General features: G+C 41.0%; 2 protein-coding genes and 1 long non-coding RNA gene across 4 annotated transcripts; 1 reads left to right on the top strand and 2 right to left on the bottom strand.

Annotated features, from left to right (window-relative positions):
- Positions 1-1,710: 1,710 nt before the first annotated feature.
- On the bottom strand, positions 1,711-15,452 carry dedd1 (death effector domain-containing 1). Of its 2 annotated transcripts, none has more exons than XM_030103163.1 (6): positions 15,375-15,452; positions 14,850-15,044; positions 13,283-13,790; positions 13,073-13,201; positions 11,218-11,352; positions 1,711-3,529 (listed from the first exon to the last, which is right to left on the bottom strand). In XM_030103163.1, exons 3-6 carry the CDS (start codon positions 13,740-13,742, stop codon positions 3,132-3,134), a joined length of 1,122 nt encoding a protein of 373 aa, XP_029959023.1. In that variant the 5' UTR covers positions 13,743-13,790; positions 14,850-15,044; positions 15,375-15,452; the 3' UTR covers positions 1,711-3,131. The 2 variants fall into 2 exon arrangements, with proteins under 2 accessions (XP_029959023.1, XP_029959024.1); XM_030103164.1 differs by lacking the exon at positions 15,375-15,452 and adding an exon at positions 15,214-15,232.
- LOC115397052 (uncharacterized) lies at positions 4,237-11,208 on the bottom strand. The gene is made up of 2 exons (XR_003932422.1): positions 9,526-11,208; positions 4,237-7,688 (listed from the first exon to the last, which is right to left on the bottom strand). It is a non-coding gene; the product is annotated as an uncharacterized LOC115397052 (long non-coding RNA).
- Positions 15,453-17,089: 1,637 nt separating the features above from the next.
- Positions 17,090-20,537, top strand: rabac1 (Rab acceptor 1 (prenylated)). Its single transcript, XM_030103203.1, has 6 exons — positions 17,090-17,181; positions 17,851-17,989; positions 18,381-18,593; positions 18,778-18,875; positions 19,195-19,296; positions 19,671-20,537. The coding sequence occupies exons 2-6, from the start codon at positions 17,868-17,870 to the stop codon at positions 19,757-19,759; spliced, it is 624 nt and encodes a 207-aa protein (XP_029959063.1). The 5' UTR covers positions 17,090-17,181; positions 17,851-17,867; the 3' UTR covers positions 19,760-20,537.
- Positions 20,538-21,369: the final 832 nt, after the last annotated feature.

The raw sequence follows: 21,369 nt of genomic DNA, 5'->3' as shown, positions 1-21,369 counted from the left end.
CTGTAGTTTTGCAGACTTTTCAGACACGGTGCCTGGGTCTCCCTCTGGGTATCACATCGCTGGTCTTGCTTCAAGGCTGGGTGTGGTGAGAACTGGGCTTTCAAAAATCTCAGTTTTCCCCAAGGCAGGCCCGGGGCATTTTGGCTGGCCATCAAACAAGGCATGCTCTGAACAGGGTAGAAACGGCCCCATCAGGTTTTTCCCAAAGGGTTTCTGTTCTCCGTGATGGCAAGTCAATAGCAAAAACTTCATTTGTACACTCAGCAGCTTTTTAGACGTGGGGCGTCGTCAAGAGTGGCCATAGCTGATCCGATAACCGTATGGTTTTTAATCGCACCGTTACCTGTGACATGGACTCAACAGATGTGCTGAATATTCCAACCTAAACAGAAAACTCCTGGAATTTCTACTTGTTTCATAGTCTTGTGTAAAATTGCACAATAAAGATGTAATAGTTTAAAAATCACAAGAGACGTGAATGACCACTCAGTGATGTTAGTCCTGAGTGCCTCCATGATATTGAGAGCTAATTAGTAAAAGGCAGCGGCAGGTCAGGTTCTTGCTTTTTTTCCCCCAGGGTTCAATGAGGTGAGTCTTCAATGAGGTGCCCTTTTGCAGACATCATTTATTTATGTGTTTGAGAAATCTGTTGGTCGACATCAGAGGACTTAATTATGTCAGAAGAAGCCTGTGGATGAGACATCCCAGTCAATGGGAAATAAGTAAAGAAACTGATGGTGAAACATTGAATATTTAGGAGGATGAGCTGGATCATCTCTATTCCTCACATAAAGTTATTTTTCATTATGTAAGTGAGGATTCTGTACACTGATTTGGTAAGACTAAGCACCAAATGATATTTGTAATGGAACTTTTCATGGTGCATGTAAACGTTATAAAATGTCGACTTATGGCTCAGTTGATAAATGCAGAGCAGGAAGCATTCACAGTGTGAAACTGTTAGAAAAGCCTTAAAATTATAAACATACCTCAGGAGGAGCTTACATGAAAACATGCATGATTGAATAATATATTGTAGGGAAATAAAAATGTTTTTTTCCAATGTTTCAAGCACATTTATCTGAATTAAAAATGTTTTATCAATCAAAGCTATGAGTGAGGAGATAAGGCACGGGCGTCAGTAATTTGATGATATGTTAGAGGCACACACACACACCACCCTTCGGTTTCATCAACGTGACAGCTAAGAGCAAGGAGAAATAATTAAGGATTTGATCCACGGTGACCTGCATTCGATGGACCTCTTCAGACCATTTGGGGGCAAGGAGAGGGCAAACTCCCTCTAATGCAGGTACAGAGGGTGGAGGACCAAGAAAAATGACAATTCAAAAAAATGGCTGGAGATAAAAGAGGAGCACAAGGCTATAGCAGAGATTTCAACACGGCTTTCAGAATATTTGAAGTAATACTGGGTGAAGACTTGAAATCTTCTGATGAGCAAAAAAAAGTTTAGAAACTGTACCGAGCTGCTAGTTTGGCTGAGTGTACTTTTATGTCTGTGAAATATTTTCTACATTATGAGGAAACCAGATGATTAAGTAAAATATGGAACATATTCAAATCTCTAACCAAGTTTTTACAGAGCAAATTGAATTTCAGAGGGGATCTAATAAATATAATCATATTACACTGCATACTACAATTTGCTACAGCGTTTTAATTTCTCCACAGTAAAAAGCCAATACCAAATTTAATCCATCAAAATCTTTATTAATCACCAGAATGTCTAAAATATAAAGCTTTCCACAAAACAATTGCCCAACAAAAAGCTTTTTTTTTCTTTTTTTTTACTTATTACTAACGAAAATTTTTCCCCACGTTTTTTTCTCATCTTATGAACTAAACATCAATAAATTCCCTTACCAAAAAGAAAACTACAAACATGAACATGTAAATGTGTCCCCTGTCCCAGTGTGTGCTGGCCCTGCAGAGTCCTGCACTTCAGACAGTGTCTGCCTGCTTAAGTCGAGCCTGCATGGAGGGACTTAGAGCGAGGGGCCTTATTGATCGTCCTCTATGAGTGAAGTCCAGGCATTAGTTCCAGCAGGGTGACTAGACAGCTGTCTGTGAGCCACTCTGCCGGGCCTACATAGCAGGGCTGAGTGGAGCTGGGATGTGCACTTTTGATTTTGATCTCCCCAACATCACTTCTATTGACCGACGCACTGTCCTGTGCTTTGCTCGCCACTTGCCGGGGCCTCGCTGGAAGCCCGGACACGAGCCGCCGCCGCATTATCCCGGTTACCGTCGACAAAGCTCGTGATGATGAATCTTCCATGGTCTGTTGGAACCCGCCTCTAATCACTGCTGTCATCTACTGGCGGCTGCTGAATCCACTGACCACAGCAATCACGAGCTGCTTTATCGAGGTATACAGGAACCGCGTCTCGTTATCGTGGTGTGTGTGTGTGTGTGTGTGTGTGTGTGTGTGTGTGTGTGTGTGTGAACCAGTTCCCAAAAGTTACGCACAAAAGGACAGCTTGTAAAGTTTGAACCGACTATTTCGACCTTCCCTGCCATGCTGCGTTATAAAATGAATTAGTTTTAGGAAGTGTAAGTGCCAGGTGTCACCACTGTCCATTCAAGAGCCCCCAAAAACCTTACAAAGAAATAAATATTAACTATTCTGAGACGCTTGTGCGTGTAACATCAATCAGAGCTCTTGCTCGTGGTGGCAGCCCAGGTGTCTGGAGTTTAACTGATTGAATATTGATCATAATGAGGGGCTTACCACTGCCTTGCTTGTTCCTCGTGCCACTAAGGTGAAACTGGACATATCCCGTTTCATTCTGAGGTCTTACAAAGTAGCACCTGTGTAGAATCCAAAAGAAAAGCACGTCGATTCGTCAATGTCCGTCTCTCAGTCAGAAATAAGGGTAACACTAATTAAAACGTGACGAATGTTAAAAGAAAGAAAAAAGCCGCTGTCCAGAAAGAACCAATGGTGAGTGCTGCCATCCAGTGGCCATTAAATATATTACAACTACAGGAGGAGGCCCGTGGACGTTCATTCAAATTCACTTGTATCACCATCAGTTGCATATCATGCTCTATCCTTTGCCAGCGTGACACACCCAGGGAAAAAAGTTTGAGTACACCCACAAGAGAGCTCAGCGAGTCCCCGTGCGCCCGCCATTCCTGGATGTGAACATCTTCAGAGCTCGCAGCACTTTTCTTCCTCTCTCGTAGTCGTCTTGGTCCACGCTGATCAGGAGGCGGACGCCCTCGGTGCCGGCAACCCTCCTCAAGGAGTCTGTGATAAAGACTCCCTTGAGGGCCTCCAGCAGGGCGCCGCTCAGATAGTCCGACCAGAAGGCCTCCAGGTTGTCCAGCTCGGTGAACTTGATGTCACAGACAATGGAGCCCAGGTCTCTGGCCCGCAGCAGCGAGTTGGCCTGACTGAACAGCTCAAACTGCCGCTCCAGCGGCTGGCGCTTGTCCGAGGAGACGCCGTTGCGGAGCGCCGACTCGTGCTCCAGGTATTCAGCCCGGACTCGCAGCTGGATGTCTGGTAATGGCAGAAAGAGTGGTGGGGAAAAAAGGGGATGAGGAGGTGGTGTCGGGTAGTGAATGAGGGGGTGGGGGGTGGAAGTAATCACAGGGTGAATAAAGGGAAAGAGGGGAATAATGACAGAGAAGCAAAGGGAGAGTGAAGAATGGGTGAAGAGAGACAGGGGGGGGGAAAGCAAAAACAAGACAGTGGGGAAATGTTACAGGGGGGGAAAAAATGAGGGAACAGAAGGTGATGGGTTGAATAGATCCACACAAGAGACAGAAAAGAGTCAAAAAAAAAAAAGAAAGGAGAAAGAGAAAGATGATCATTAAAAAGGTGAATTGACTTGCAATATATTCAAGAAATGCATATAAAGTAGCACTGAGTGCTCAAAAATCAAGTGTGATCTGACAAGCTCACTACTGAGAGGACTGGAAATTATTCAAATACGAAATTCAGGATGCTTCTTTTGAACACCTCTAGATGAAGGGGAAAAAAGAAAGCAGCAAATACAATGGTGCGGCAGGACAGAGTCACTTATGAAGGGCGCCGGAGACAGATCAACCCACCTGTCTGCATGGTCTGAACGCACAGAGAAGCTCCAGCTTGTTTTGGTCAAAATTACATTTTCAGTTCGACACACTGAAAAAGTGGGCCAGGGGAGTGCATTTCTTTTGACAGGCAATTCTACTAATATGGGCGTTTCTTTTCTTTTAAAAGAAATTTGAGGTTAAACTGAATCAAAAGGACACTGGTGCAACAGAATGCAGAGAGCCTGCAGGGGTCACACCAAGAATGACTGGAGTGTTTTGTCAAGAGCAAGTTCAAATCAACTTGACATCCTGAGTAAGCATCATGGCGGGAATTAAAGAAACACTTCAGTGTTCCAGCCTTGTGTTTAAAAGTCAGATTTATCCTGATCAAGATGCTTAAAGCCGAGAATCGATAGCGTCTGGAGCTCTGCAGTAACAGGATTGGTGGTCATGCAACAGCACAGCGAGAAAGATTAGAGGATACATACTGTCCTGAGATCATCCCCATGTCATTATTCCAGAGCTCCAAGAGGAAACCAGCTGCTGACGACTTTCGCTGCAATAAAGATCCACTCCTCCCACTCAAAGCCCTTCACAGTATTCAAAACCAGCGACATCCAGTTTCTACAAACATCCTGAAGGCGACACGCTGATGGAAAATCTGTGCAGAAAACCTTTTCTCTAAAGATTTGAGTAAATCCAGCTTCGACTGATGCTCACATTCAAAATGCAAGTAAATAAAGCACAGATAACGTGCTCACATTCGAATATTTTGTGGAATATCAAATTAGCATTAAATTTGGAAATAATTAGATACTCCTGTTTTCAGACAAATGTCTTGTCAAATTTGAATACATATGAAAAGTAACGCTTCTTACCAATGGGAGACTCACTTAATATCATCTAAAGGGAGCTCCAAGCACTCAACACCAACATGCCAAGATGTAGAGCTGCCAAAGAGGGAACACGATTCCACTGGCAAATGCTTGTTAGCTTAAGAGTCACGTCCGCTCTCACTGCAGCCATATTTTGTTTGGCTCTACAGGGAAAGGCACAAGGCTCAAGAGCTACAAAGTTTGGAAAATGCCAACATTAGAAATGCAAATGTTTAATTAAGGCATTGATTTTGCATCTCTTAACATTTGTAGGAGAGTGATAAGCAAACACTGGCTTTTGTATTCATCCTTCATAAGCCAATAATTAGATAAACGTAAAACCAGAAGACCGGATCAAACGAGACATTAAATCAATTGACTTTAGCAAATGTTTAAAATATGCAGGTTTATAAATAAGGTCTGTACAAAAGTCCACGAGTGAATGGACATCATTGAATTTGTATGTATTGCTCAGCCACAAAAGATGAAGTCAGATGTTTTTCTTTTTTTTAAAGGCATTATACAGTACATGAATGAGGAACAGACATTTTGCAGAAAAACAATTGACCTAAAATATGTTGAACTTTAAGGGAAATCATAAAAAAAAAAAAAATCCAGATCCACAAAAATGAAAAACACCTCATCACAAAACAAAAGCAGTTTTCCATAAGAACAATTTTTTTTTAAAGTTATTATCTTTAGAAACTATTCAACTCTGCTTTTCATATTTTATTTTACATTCAAACTGACCTTTTAGCTTCCAGTAAGATCATTTTTATGATACAAACTGTATCCCACATCAGACCTACAACAACAACAATCACATGAGCAAGAACACAAGTGAGAAACAAATGATATTTTCCAGAATTGGAAAATTAATCCTGAATAGATGTTGCTGAGGCTCAAGCTACACACCAGTGGCTTCGTGGTGCAAGAGGGAGTCAATCACTGTGCCGGCTCCATCGTCACACAGCTCTCGTTTCCATCCAGAGCCTTTGCTGTTTGAATAGCAAATGTTTCTGCAGCCACCGACAGGTTTGAGTCATAATAAGGTGAGGCCATGACTGTAGCTTCATTAGCTGAATGTCTATTTGCACAGTGAAACAAGAACATAAGTCAAACATGAGTGTTTCCTCATTCTAAGAGAGCAGAGGATGAATCGTCGGCCTCAAACATGCCTGCTCGTACCATGTTACCAGAGGGAGGAGTTACATGTCAACTCTGTCAGTGTATGTTTTTATTTTTAACGCCTACAAGATCACAAGCAAGCGAGCTTTATCTCTTCAAAACGGATAAATCACAAATTACTGCTGTCGGCTTTTTTTCAGTACACAAGCATATTGATTTCATGCAAGTACACCTGTTCTTCAAACTGGATCATTTGACATAATGTCCAGTAAATAGAAAGGAGATTAAGTCAAACCTTTTCACCAATGCAAGTGATTTGCACTCATATTTTGTACAGTTAAATTAGCAAAAGTAGGTTTGAATATACTCAGATGTAATCTGCCATTAACTTAGATCATTAAAGAAAGTCGGGTTATAAGAATCAGCTCAACAGTTTCCAGACAGGGAGGGTCTCATAGCTGGCACGGGAAGTACAGAATAAAACAGGAATAATATCAGCTGCTTGTGTACATGTAGGATTTAATAATCCCTCACCAGCAGAAAGACAAAACGCCCTGCAGTTTGATCCTGGACATCATCATGTTGTGAGGGAGCATCGCTACACTACTTCTGTTTTTGAAAGAAAAAAAAAAAAGATTGAATGCTGTGAGACTTTTTTTAAAATCCAGGAAGAAAACCTGTTAGGTTTTTGAACACATGTATCCAAATTTGCATTTTTTTCCTCTCACTAAAACTCATTTTCTGTAAGTAAAAAGGTGCCAATTGTGATTTGATGGAACATAAAAATATTTATCGTGTTGAGAATAAAAAAAAAAAAAAACTTCATTGTAATAACTCCTTTCAAATATTAACAGCAACAGAATGTGGTTAAAATTTCAGTGTCATAAAATATAATGCTGAACTTAAAAAAAAACAAAACACACACACATTATAAATATATATATATACACACACACACACACACACATCCGTGGTCTCAAAACATTCAAAATACAGAAACTGAAATATTAAGTTGAAAGTGCGGCGACAATTTGACCTTTCCAGTCATTACATTGTTTCAGGGCGGAAGCGGAGATAAACGCCTGCCCTTCATGCAATTACTATATTTAAAGGTGGCCTCCATCTCGCCGTCCCATTTCATACTGAGCAGGATGAAGGCAGAGACAGTGACACTGAGGAGAAGGCCATTTAAAACCACAGGAACACAGTGATAGTCATTTTGTTAGGGTTACAGAGCACTTCACGCTTCATCAGACACAGAGACATCCACTTAGACAGGACATTAGGAAGCACAGCTTTCATTTTCTCACTTTAAACACCGAGCCCGTTTGGCTTCCTCATCTCACCCCACCGGAGGAGGGGAAAAAAAAAAAAGAAAAAGTTTAAGTACCCATTTACGAGGAGTCACTTGGCACGGAGAACTTCAACTCGTTATCGATCCGTTTTTCTGCTGAACGACTGACCATGGGAGTGGAGTTAGGGGAGCATTGAGAGACAGGCAGACAGAACTCTTCTCCCCATAGACAAAACCCACCCTTTGTACCAGTTTGCGTAGTTTGAACATTTAGTGTTCGTTCTCTCGCTCTCATTGTGTGTGAGGATACCGTTTTCCTGACACACAGGTTGGTCTGTTTAGAACTGCGAACATAGAGAAAGGAGAGAAAGAGAAAGAGAGACAAGCACAGGTCGGTTGGACGTCTGTTGAGGGGCTCGTTTCAACATCAAGCAGGCATTCAGAGAAGTCAGGTCTTAGCCTTAATGACTGGCGTCAGGCCAGCAATTGCTATTGACAGGTTACTCATGTCAGACTTGTTTTACTGACGCGCTAAAATACAACATGGAAGTGTCTAAGTGGGATGCTTGGAATTTCTTTTACCTTCGTCATTTTTCCCGCTTCACCCTCAATCGCCCGTTATTTAGGATACAACTTAAACAGCAGTCAACAGTGACCGTTTAACCAAGCGCCTTCGCAAGCATCCCGTTTAGACAACACAAAGCCACCGCTGGGCTGAAGGTACAAACAGCCTCTGGGGGTTTGTAGCAGCAGCTGTCAGTGTCAAATGTAATAAGACACTTTGCTAAAAATGATCTGAGGACATAAATCATGACAAAAAGCGTATTTGAGGTCTGTTTGAATGCTTAGGGGCCAGCATTGGACTGAACCGCCCTATCTATCTCTGTGCCTGCTCGACACACACACACACACACACACACACACACACACACACACACACACACACACACACACACACACACACACACACACACACACACACACACACACACACACACACACACACACACACACACACACACACACACACACACACACACACACACACACACACACACACACACACACACACACACACACACACACACACACACACACACACACACACACACACACCACACACACACACACGGGGCACAGAGATAAGATACAGCATGAGCTTCCTTCAGCAGAGCACTGTTGGGTTTTTTTTTTTTTTCTTTTTTTCCACAGCTGCTTGAGTGAAAGGATAGACAGACATTTTTCAAACAGCTGGTTACAGACTTTTTAGATTCTCTGAAATCGAATACAGGGCCAGTCTGTAACAATGGACCGTCTAACTGTTTTTAGAAATTGAGTCTCCAAAGCTGGCTCATGTGAAGCTTTGGTTTGCCAGTAGGACATCCATTGACTGAATCTCAAGGCAGACACTTTTTTTTTTTTTTTTTTGAAAGGCAACTGTGTGAGGGACAGAAAATTGTTGAAAAATGGTTTCCCACAGGCAGTAATCATTAACGCTTTCACAAATATGTCCAACAACATCCTGTTTGTCTTCACAGATTTCAGACAGGACTAGACTAATCCACGAGATAACATAAAACTTTCTACTCTTCATGGCTCTGTCTCCAAGGAGGATTGGTCAGCATTTTGACTCAAACAGTCAAACTTCCTTATTGTTTGTATTTAAGCGATTTGAGATTTTAAAAAACGAAAACACATTTTCTCAGAGTATATTTAATGTTTCCCAAATCTTTTGATCAGAGGTCATAGCTATTAGATAATATTTTGAAAATATTACCTATGTAACAACATGTGACCATTGTCTTTAGGTTTCATAGCTTGTATCTAAAGAAACGCTCAACACATCTAATGCAAGCATCCCCGCCGTGACAGAGTTTGTACATTGGCCATATTTGTGAAAATATGCTGAGCTGCTTTGGTCCATCAGCCACAGAATTTTTTCAGGGAATTTAAATTCATCTCAAACATTTTGGCACCTAGAGGAGTTTCTCTGCTGAAGACTCTGCAGCACTGATCAATCACATTACGTCAGTGCCAAATCTAACACAATATTTAATTCCATTATGTTCTCTGAAGGGGGACAAGGGGAGAGAGCATCGGCATCAGAATACACAACCATCGCATACAGAGCAAAGTGGCATCACCGCCCCCCGCTGTAAGAAGGGGGAGAGCCTCTTTTACCTTAGGCATCGGCCCAGACTTGAAACAGCGCATGACTGAGTGAACGGACCAACAGAATGGAGGGAGAGGCTTTTTTGTTTTGTTCCTCAGTCTCCATCATCCACTGTGACTTAGGTTACTCGATCTGAGTCACAGTCTTCAGTCAACCTGGTGGAATCAAATGTGGAGTCAAGACAGCAACAAGTTCAATGGTACATCACTCATCCTGAATAGCTAAGAGGGGTTGTCTTCATTAGAATTATTTGACAGAATCATTTGGTTTTTGTCAGAATAATTATTGTTCCTGACCAAAAAAACCAATTAAGGGTGTTCGAAAAAAAAAAATTTTTTGTGAAAGTCTGCATGAATGACAAGGTAAACTTCACACAGAAGAAAGCAGATGTTAGTGCAATCTTTGTGTTTTTGTGTGGAGAGATAATAGAACAGGCTGATTAAAAGGCAAGCGATAGTTGAAAAATCAAAGAGGCCACTGGCAATGAAGTACGGCGTGCAGCTTGTGACCAGCCGAACCTGCTTCGAACAACTGCTCAAGACCATTTTTCTAGGACACGTGTCCAGTTTCTGAGCCGCGGCGTGAAAACGCTAACAGGCAGAACAGCAGCCGCTTGTGGTGGTGATCGGTCAGAACGTTTGGATCAGAAATTCAGTCCACAGAAGTGGTTACAGCCCATCGGACAGTTCTAACAATAGCAGCAGCCGGGTATAGTCCAATGAGTTAGAGAAAACATGCAATGAGGGGAACAAATGAAAAACACAAAAGATTTTACAAAATGGAAAAGATGGAAGAAATAAAACAAAATCACACTAATTTCATGTGTATTATCAAAGAAAGGTATTGAATACTGACAACAACAGAATAGCTTTACAAACATGATGTAGAAAAAAAGGCAGCAATAAGGCCAATGTCAGTGGATGGAAATGTAACAGTAAAAGACTTATTTAACATGTTTGTGTTAAAATAGCTCATCTGATTGTTGGGAGCTAATTTTGCGAGATGTAATTTGAACATTGATGTACTTGAGATGTGAATTCAACACCTGCAGCTTACTCAAAAGGCTTTTGAGTGTCTGGTTCCACAAGACATAATATGGAGTCATCAGATCAAACCTTGGTTCTGACATTAATACCGTGTCGTATAGGGCCAAAATGAAAACTGATTTACCACATATCAAATGGGGCCAGATCGAATAGTTCATTTACACCATAAATAATCACAAACAATTCATCCTGGATTAACTCTCATGCCATAATGAATAACCACATACCTCACTCAATCCAGTACTGTGATTAAATTAATCTTACATTACTGGAACATCTAATAATAGCCATTTCATACTTTGAATTTGTGCAGTTCAAGGACTCTGTTGACAATAGCATGACACATGATTTCTGCACAGCTGCACTTAAATTTCAGTTTCCCCTGAGAGTAGAAAAAAGAAACTGATTTTTCAGACTTGGATTTCTTTTGAAGATGCAGAAAACTAAAATTTGAAATGTGATGTTCAGGTTGAATAACATCAGAGTTACAACAAGAAAAGTAGAGAGATGTTAATCTTGTTAAATGTTATCTTGGCATTCATGAATGAAGACGGTATAAACAGTGATAGAAAAAAACAAAGGTGAAAATGAGACAGGGAATGAAAAATTAAGGAAAAGATATAGCTCAGGTAAGAAAGTACGGCCTCCACTTACCACAAGACGTCTGACATGGTACTGGTTTGAAAGTCAGCACCAGATCCTGCCTGTTTTGCTTCTTGGGTCGACGGCTCCAGCCGTTTCCTCTCTTCTTCCTCCTCCTCCTTGTAGATCCAGCAGGAGCGGGGTTACCTGACAAAAAACACATGGAGCAAGTCAGTGAAAACTGGGCAATGTAGGGAAGTTGGATGATTTACTTACACCCTGCACTTTTGATATTTGTGGTTGTCATCTTTACCATTTGTCCAGGTTTGTCCGTTTCTACAGAAAGCTAAATATAACATTCCCCTATAGATTGAGAAGATGTGTAAGTGGACACAAAGTGCACAATTTTAACAAATTCCATACATCTATTTCACTCAGTCACAACATAACACCTAACAGAGATTTACCAAACCGTTAAAGACAATGCGCTGAAATAAACCGAGGTTCAAACTAGAGAAGAAAAGGTGATTTAAGTGACTTCAAATGTGAGGCAATGGCTGGGACCAGTTCAGCCTGACTATTTCACAAACTGCTGACCTCCTGGGATTTTCACTCACAACCATATGGAGGTTTACAGAGAATGGTCCCAAAACACAGCTGGATCAACTCGGAGAGAAAAAAACAAAACAAAAGAGCTGCATGGCAGAAAAACCTTAAGATGACTGAAAGGCAACAGTCGGTCAAATGGAAGAAGATTGCGACTGGTAAATGTATAATACATCAAATATTGAGGCACACGAGCGCTGGCATCAAAGGACCCCTACAGCTGCTGCTTCTGTCTTCAAAAGAACGTTAAACTCAGGACGTCTTCGGCATATGTCAATCAAAAGATGTAAAAATGTTACCCGATAATATAAACATGTATAACAGCTGTGATATTCAAATGGTTACATTTTCCAACATCAGATGAAACGGTGAATTCAACCGAGTTTTATCCAGAAACGTGATGACTGTAATTGTGTGTGAGACACAGTTTCTTGGCACACTTCTCTCTGCTTACCACCAACTGAGCATTGCTTAAATGTTTCATGGGAGTAATGTTCCAGAGTGTCACCTCTTTAAAACCACAAGAAACTCATAATCTAAAGGCTATTTTTTAATGGGACAACACATGACAAAACATTCCCTGACTAAAAAATTACCTAGTTCGGGGTGTGGTGGAACAGGAGACTGATATGTGCAGCAGAGAAGTCTGCTCTCAATTCAACCAAAATCTCAGCAATCTTTCCAGTCTGCTTTGAGACTATGCAAAAATCAAAATAACAAAAAGCATTCCGTCATGTAAAGTGGGTCAAATCTATTTGTTACAGTGTGTTCAGTGCAGCTGGTGAGTATAAATTCTACGCACAATGGAAACAGTTATATCCCAGAAATGATCGTCATCCCTCCACATCAAGAAAGAGGTACTAGATTAACTGCAGTAAACAAATGTTATTTCTCATTAGTAATAAACAAGTACTTCCTACGAGCACAGAAGATCACATCATCAAAACGCAAAGCATTATGGGAACTACAGTCAAAACAACACGGGCAAGCCAGTACCTGTCAACCAGCTGCTACTGTGAACAAAAAGACAGACAAACTCAATTACCAAACCAACACTGAACAGACCGGGTTAAAGAACACAGCATGAGGCTGTGCCGTCAAAAGCTCAATGGGAAGGCAAGGGCAAGATACGACGAAGAAACAAGAGGAGTTAAAGGACAGAATCAATCAATCCTCCTCTTCTTTCAACGGGATTCAATCTAATGTGGTGCCTCTGCTCTAGGTGCGGTCCGCGAATTCCAACAATGATTTTTGCTTACTTCATTATTGGTGACGAGTCGACACATGAGCAGCCGCAACTATCAAAACATAGAGCATTTACCAGTAGTTAGCTGATAGGTGAAAGATGGAACAGGTTCATCTGCCTGTCTGCAGTTGTGTCCCATTCCAGAGGCCCATGCCACCTCTCTGCTCTTCATGCCATACTCGTGTCCTTTTCTCTCTGGAGATACTGAAAAGAGAAACCAGTGATCATCCTGTCAGTGTTCACACATTATTTTATTTGGATGCGGACAAACTTAAAACCTCTTACCGGTCCTTCTTTTCTTGTGGGATACTAAATGCAGCAGATCGTGACGAGTGAGGACTCTCAATAGTTGCAGTAATGGCTCCAGGTTGCCGTCGCTGAGGTATCCTCTCCTCTCAAGCTCCAGCAAGAGCTCCAGGCCACTTTTGGGTTTGAAGTTCACCGAGGGCCTCTGGGATCCCTGAGGCTTTAACTGCCTCCAAAACTTAACTAGCTGTGGACTTGGGGCCACACCCTGATCATCCGGATCATCTGCACTGGGCTCGACCGTCCAGTCCACTGGATCGAGAGGGTGAGGCACGGAGCAGGTTTCATTCAGAAGAAACGACAGAACTTCTACATCAGTCTCTGTCAACTGGGAGCCAACAACTTCAAAAACTTCATGGAGGGACATCATCTCATAGTAGTTTAGACACTCCGTTTCATGCCAGTGCAGTAACTGCCCTTGGTGATGCACAGCAGGCATGGTCAGGGTTTGGCTACAGCCTCTTTCTGCCTTCCAACTGTGCAAATTCTGTGCAAAAAAAAAAGAGAACAAAAGCACTTGTGTTACTTTTGACAAACCTAAACTTACACCTGGGCTGTAATTCTTCAAATATGACTATTTTTTTGTTGTGATACCAGCAAGCTATTTATATTCAGCAATATAAGTATATAAAACTATTTGTGCTTGAAGTTTCTCAGACTGTCTTTTAACCTAATAGTTCAGCTGGAGTAAATTAGAATGCATCTGTTGTCATTTTTCCATGAAATCAGGTGGATGCTTCATTCATGTTCGGTGAGGCCCTTGCACTTTTGTCAACTATTTTCACTGAATCTTGCTCCTCGTGTTTCTGCAGCTCTCTCTCAGTCATTGTGGTTTTTGCTGTTTGTTCTTCAATTCTACACTGTTCTGTTTCACCATCCTTCAGTCATTGAACTAATCCACACTTTTGTCACTTTTATAAAAATAAATAAATATACCTTATCAAAGATAAGAAACTGAGGTATCAAAAAAATAAAGGTCTTGGACCTAAAACACATCTCAGTCTCACTTGTAGAATATGAAAGACCCCTGAGGGCCTCAGGAAGAGGTTTAGTGTGTTCCTAAAGTCAGAAGCAACCAAGGTGAAGCAGCTTTTAGCTCCTACACTCCTCACCTGTGGAACCAACGACCTGAACACCTGAGGACTGCTGATACACTTCTTTAAAATCTGGCTGTAAAACACTTATTTGCACAGGCTTTCCTTTAAACAATGGATTTTACTTACGTAAGGCCTATAATTTTTCTCCCACTTATACTTTCATCTCATGAATTTCTTTGTAAAGCACTTAAGCGAATTGCCCTGAGTCTGAATGATGCTATACAAAATCATTTACAATAGAAAACTCACATTTTCCCATAACTTAAATTACATTCCTGGAAGGCCTCAGCCTGCTTCAACACAGCTGATTGTAATGAGGCCCGTTAACAGGCTTCCTGTTTCAAGTGACACTGATGAGCCTTCATGAGATTCAGGTGTGTTGGAGCAGGGCTGTGCCAGGAATACACCCGCGCGCACCCGGCAGTTTTCGCACAGGGCAGCAGTCCTACCTTTAACCGCCGTCAGCTCGACGCCGTCCTGAAGCAGGCGATCTGTCAGCTGTGAACGCGTTAGGCTGCCACCGTTTCAAACCAAACAAAATCTCCGAAAGCAGGAAACCGGAGATACCAGCTGCTCTTCTGACGCCCAGCAGCAGCGGGTGGAGCGAAACTGCCCTTTGACGCGTTACGTAACAAGTCACGTTTCTGTGAAGGAAAAAAAAACAAGCAAAAAAAAAAAAAAAAAAAAAAAGAATACAGGACACAGTTCGGCTGATTAAGTACAACGAATATTAAATATGCATTAAGAGTTCGTGTGATATGGACTTTAAATCGGTTCACGGGGTGCTAATTATGTGTTTTCTGTAACACATACATTTTACTGTTTTCTTGTCACCTGCTGCTAGCTACTAACGTTAGCTGCATAGAGGCCATGACAAAACGAGCTCCTGATGACAGGAAAGTTCACTGTAAAACACAGACGAGGTTCAATTTATTACCTAAGAGACAATGAGAGAGTAATAAGTGACAACTCACTGTCCCAGCAGTAAATAAAAGCCTCGGCTTATCTCTCCTCCAACAGACAGGAGCTGCAGCACCAGCACGCTGAGAAACCGACCAATCACAGGCTTCCAAATAACCCGTGACGTAGTCACGTTCAGCGCGTGTTCAACATGAATCAAAACAAACGGGTCGATTTGCAGACTTTCATAAAATACAATTATAAACTACTTTAAAACAAAACACAGTTTTTCTAAAAAGATGTACTCAGATTTCTTTAATTATATATAATTTTTATTCTTCTTCTTTTTCTTCAGTAGTAGTTGTAGTTGTAAAATAACTATTTTGATGTTAAATAGATATTGTAAAATACCCTACACAAAATATGAATGCAATCTCTGTCACCTCTTCACAGCATTTTTCTGCAGGTGATGATCTTCGGTTTCCTTTATCCTCAGAAAGAAACCTTGTGCATAAGTATTTTTTAAAAAAGGTCTCAAGGTTTGATTGAAGGGTTTCATTTGAGTATGTGTTGTATGGTTTTTATTTACTTATCTTCACTTTTGTTTGTTTTTTTTTCTTCTCAGTTCGTTTTGTTGTTTTTATTATCTTCTCCTTTTTCCTTTTTTACCCTTTAAAAGAAAAAAAAAAATATGGGGAATAAGGAAATTGTATGACACAACCACAACTTGTCATTTGATATATTTTCCAATAAACACATTTTGAAAAAAAAAAGGTCTCAAAGAGAGGAGAGGTGGACAGCTCAATTCAATATATAAAGACTTTTTTTGTCACTGGCAACAATGCTGGTACTCTCACTTCATAGCAAGAAGGCCTTGCTATGAGCTGTGTGAAGTTGTGTGTGTTGTCCCTGACTGTGCAGCTTTTTTGTAGGTGCCTCAGTTTCCTCCTAAAACATGCATGTGAGGTTAATTAATTAATTGCTTGTGGATGTGAATGTGAATGTGTGTGGTTGACCTGATGACCTGTCCGGGGTGTATCCTGCCGGCAGTTCACTGGGACTGTAGAATGGTGGTTAAGCCCATTTGAATATATAAAGGCAAGGCAAGTTCATTTGTATAGCATTGTTAATGCACAAGGTAATTAAAAATACTTCACAATGACAAAGAAATACTTTAAATCACATCGAAATCATATCAGTAAAACATGATATTAAGAATATTTTTTTAAAAAGCTATTAAAAGACAATTGTATTAGGAGGGTAATTAATTAACAATACATTTTTAAGAATTTAAAATAGAGTGAATAAAATGAATTTGAATAATGAAAAAATGGAATGATTACAAAGAGTAATGTAATCATGACAATACTGCAGTGAACAATAATGTTTTCAATCCTGATCGAAATATGCAGACAGTTATGAGCAGACTTCAGGAGTTGGGACGATTGTTCCACAAATGAGGAGCATATAAACAAATTGTTGCTTAACTTGGTTCTGGTTCTGGAAATAAACAGTAGACTTGTCCCAGTCCCAGATGACCGGAGGGGTTGGGATGCTTCCCAGGGAACTTCCCACGTCTGGATCAGCTGAAGCGGCCTGACTGGCTTCCACAATTTTCATGAAACCATGTGGTCACAATCTGGTAATCTGGTACTAAAGGAGATAGTTTTTGCCAGACCTTGCACTGCTCCTTGTTGTAGGTTCAGTGTGTTTCCCTGGGAGGTGCCCGGTGCGGTGCGGTGCGGTGCGGCGCGGTCGGTAGGGGGCGCTGCTGAGCGCTACTGCTGCAGCAGCAGCAGGAAGTAAAGACACGTCCACATCACATCCGCGCGAGACACACAGCCACGGAGCATCAGTTGTTATTACTGCTCTCCTCCTGACGTGAGTTTACCTTCTTTTTTCATTACTTTCGCTGCTAAAAGTTATTCTAACCAACCAGAAACAGGCTAGTAAAGCGGCCGAAAATCTGTGAAATGATCCATCTGCCTTCACCACAGCGGGTGTAGCCTGGAGGCTAACAAGCAGGAGAGTTGTTTTTGTCACACACTAACATCAGAATAAAAACGGCACATTTAAACACATTTCAGAAGAATTGTATCTATAAGTGGAACAGGTCGTGTGTGTTTCGTTGTTTGTGGAAGGATGTGGCAGAGACCGAGCCCTTTGTTTCTGAAACCTTCCACTCCTTTCACATTATGTCAGTACTTCAACAACAATGGCTCTCCATGTGATTGACAGCAGGGACAAATGTTCAATCATATGTTCTTTACCTTCTTCATACTACTCAGACAGTCAGGTTCCTCAGGAATCAGGGTGATGTAGATCTACAGGTGCAGCAAAGCAAGTGTATTTCTATGATCACCAGTCAGGCACAAAGCAATTCTTAATGCTGTACCAGGAAGGGGATACATTAAAAGAAAGTAATTATGAAAGGCAGAAAAGGAGATCTGAGTTTGTTATAACTGTGGTATAAGCTATGCTTTGCTAACTTTTTACAATATTCTGTTTGTTTCTGTTTTGTTCGATACCTTTCTGTTTGTTCCCTTCCAGCACTGCACTGCCTGTAGATGCTATCTGGGGCACCGAAAGGGGAGAACTGTCTTGTAGACATGGACAGCAAGGCCGGAGATCTGTTCACTGCTGAAGATGCTCACACTACTGGCTCTGGTGGAGCTGGGATCCTGGCAAAGTATGAGCTCACTTCTCTTTTTCGGTGAAGAGGAATAAATGATGCCAGTGTTGATGATGCTGTCATGGGTAGGATAATGATCGATGTTAGATGGACTTCACTTTGCTGTCAAACACAAACACTCACATTCAAGATTTTCATGACAGGTATTTGTCACAAACATAATTAAACACATTATAACATGTAAAATGTGTTTGGCACCTGTTCCAGACATTTTTCTCCATGTAATTCTAACAGTGAAGTTTACATTTATTTTTATGAGACATAGAATTAAATATTTCAAGCCTTTTTATTTTTTTATTCTGTTTAATTGCAACTTATAGAAGTCTACAGTATGCCACAGCAACATCAAATCCATCTTTTTTTTTTTTTTTTTTTTTTTTTTTTTTAGGCTGGGGCTCCCCAAAGGCTTCTCGGTCAACATGGCCAAAGAGTGGGTGGACAGGCGGCGGGTGTCCATCCGACCGTGGGCCAGTTTCGTCGACCAGCGCAAGTTTTCCAAACCCCGTAACTTTGGAGAGCTGTGCCAGAGGGTGGTGAAAAACGTCGAGACCTACAACAGCAACTACACCTTCATCTTTTTGGGTCTCATACTCTACTGCATGTAAGGCTGACCGTGACCTTTGCCCTTTTACTTTGTCAGGAAGATCATTCGGGAAGTGTTCAGTGGAATTTGTTTTAATGGATAATGTTACTCAGTAGGTGAAGGCAAATGTGTGTGACTTCATTGGAAACAGAGACTGCTGTATTTACCACTGGCCTGACTGATTGTTTTTGTTGTTCTTTAGTATCAGCTCACCCATGCTCCTGATTGCCTTGGCTGTGTTTGCTGGTGCTTTCTATATCATCCACCTCAAGTCTCTGGAGTCCAAACTGGTCATTCTTGGTGAGTGATTCTGTTCCACAAGTTAGATTTTTATAACTGTGACCGATAATATGAATAACCTCTAAATCACTCATAATTCTGTGTTCATGTCCTCCACATTGCCGTTTAATCAGTTATTCTATTAAGAAAATTAGACCAAATGCATATCAGAATGTTGTATGAGAAAATGGAATGCATCAAATCTACTTTTCAGTATCAGCGTCCAGGCCTGTTTAAATTTGTTTTTAATAAATGTTGTGATTATGTTTCTAAATCTGTAATGTTGTAGTCAAGAGTTTCTCTGAGATTCATAAAGCTGCTCCGTTCTTTTCTAATCCAGGCAAAGAACTGACTGTTCCACATCAAATGAGCCTGGCCGGAGCCGTCTCGCTTCCTGTCTTCTGGCTGGCCGGAGCTGGAGCTGCAGTGTTTTGGGTTCTGGGTAAGCCCAGCCTTATGAACTGTTCTCACCATGCATTAATTATCCTTTCATACAGAATGAAAACAGATTCTGTGTTCAAAGATATTTCATGCAGGTACTTCATAAAGGTTAGATTTATAGATCCTCTGCTTTATTAACCATCTTCAGTACTGCTTTATTTATCTTCATGAGGGTCACAGTAAAAAAATTAAAAGCATGTTCAAGTATGTATTTATACACCTTGAATACACAAAGAAAATAGCACAGAAGATATAAACCACTGTTTGGAAATGATTTGGAACAAATTAAATAGAAAATACTGGATTTGTGATTTGATGTAATTGAATTCTTATCCTCTCTTTCCATTTTTTTTTTTTTTTTTTTCCTCCTCTCAGGAGCTACGCTGTTTGTGATTGGCTCCCATGCGGCTTTCCGTGAGCTGGAAGGATCCGACATGGAGGAGCTCCTGATGGAGCCGGTGTGAAGAGCGGCTCTAACTCTGAGTGGCGGCTGGTTGAAAATCACAATCAGGATCATGTTACCCCACAGGGGTGGAGGAAGCGTGATTTCAGAGTTCTTTACTCCTTGTATTTTACTCTTAGCTTTGTGTGTAGAACGCACCACGTCTTGTCCCTGAAGTAATTGTTCCGGAATCCTCAGAACTGATTCATGCACAAACAAGCTTGTATCACAGTATCGCGGTGTGCTTGCCTCTGCTTGTCATTTAAACCATGGATGCCTCTGCTTTGTGTCAAACTGCATTTTACTGCACTGCTCTGTGTACAGTGTCAAATCTCAGTTCAGTAATCTCCAAACAGATCATCCGTACGCTTTTATCTGCTGTAGATATCTTGGAAAATAGATTCTTTTTGGAAATTTGCATTTCTTCTCGTAAATAATGCAGACACTGTTCAAATCTATGCTTTTGATGTGGGTAAAGATTTTCTAAAGAGAAAGTGCCATTCAAAGCTTTAATAATGAAATATTGACTTCTTTTCTCAAGAAATAGCTAAACCAGTGTTGTGGTTGAGATAGGGTTGTTAGTGTAGATATGTGGTGAACAGGTCACAGAAGGTCAGCCAGTCTTGAGCGTAATACCGTACTGATTCTGTGTATGCTTATTTTTCAGCGCTGCTTGCCGATGTTGTATCTGAAGGCCGTATTTTCTTCAGTGATTCTTTTTCTTTTTGTTTACATTTTAAGGTATGGAGGGATTTTGTATGAAAATTCTGAAAGTGCAATAAATCCATGATCTAAAGCTGGCTTGTTTCTGAAATCATAAACTCTATTGTGGGCGTAATTTATAAGAAAAGGGTTTATTACAAACTGAGCACAAAAATGCCAAAATGCAGGGACAAGCTCTATGGCCAATAAACATTTTATAAGGAAGTTTAAATACATCTGACAGTGTGACTGAGAGTGGAAGTGGACCCTACAGACAACAAAAGCCAGGAAACATGTTTCTCGGGGGGATTTCAAAGCAGAGAAGAGGCTTTGTAGTCTGAACTCGATGTTTTCAAAAAGATTGATGCGCTGAAAACAAAGATTTGGTGTCCCTGAGTACAAGACGAGACGGGGATGCTTGACGGAGATTTGGCTGAACACCTCGATTTGAGAGAAACCTAAAAGCAGTCAAATACAGTTTTTCAAAAACGTGCATTTGAGGTAAATTGGTGACTGGCGTGATCCTGAGTGTGTGTGGCTGTCTGTGCACGGTGCACCCTGCCTTCGCCCACAGTCAGCTGGGATTAGATCCCGGACCGCCGTCAGCCTCAGCTGATAAGCCAGAACAGAAGATGAATGGATGGATGAACCAAATCAAAATTAGTGTGCATGCTGTGAGCATTCTCGTGTTTCCAGTGTTAATGGTTCATGCCTATAGAAATACCACAATGCATCAGTGTTGAAAGATAACAATTCAAGTCACAAGTATCAGACAAAAACCAAGAAATTCAAGAATGACTAATACAGAGCATAAACAGTTTCCAAACCAGAAGTGCATCGAAATGCTTTTAAATAATATACAGGATATTAATTCTGAGTAGAAATGACTTCTTGGCCCTATAACGTAGTCATTTTTGTATTACTGCCCAC

This window comes from Salarias fasciatus, chromosome 11 (genome assembly GCF_902148845.1).
Source record: "Salarias fasciatus chromosome 11, fSalaFa1.1, whole genome shotgun sequence".
In the NCBI taxonomy this organism is placed as follows: Eukaryota; Metazoa; Chordata; class Actinopteri; order Blenniiformes; family Blenniidae; genus Salarias; species Salarias fasciatus.
This window is presented reverse-complemented; position numbering and strand designations above follow the sequence as displayed.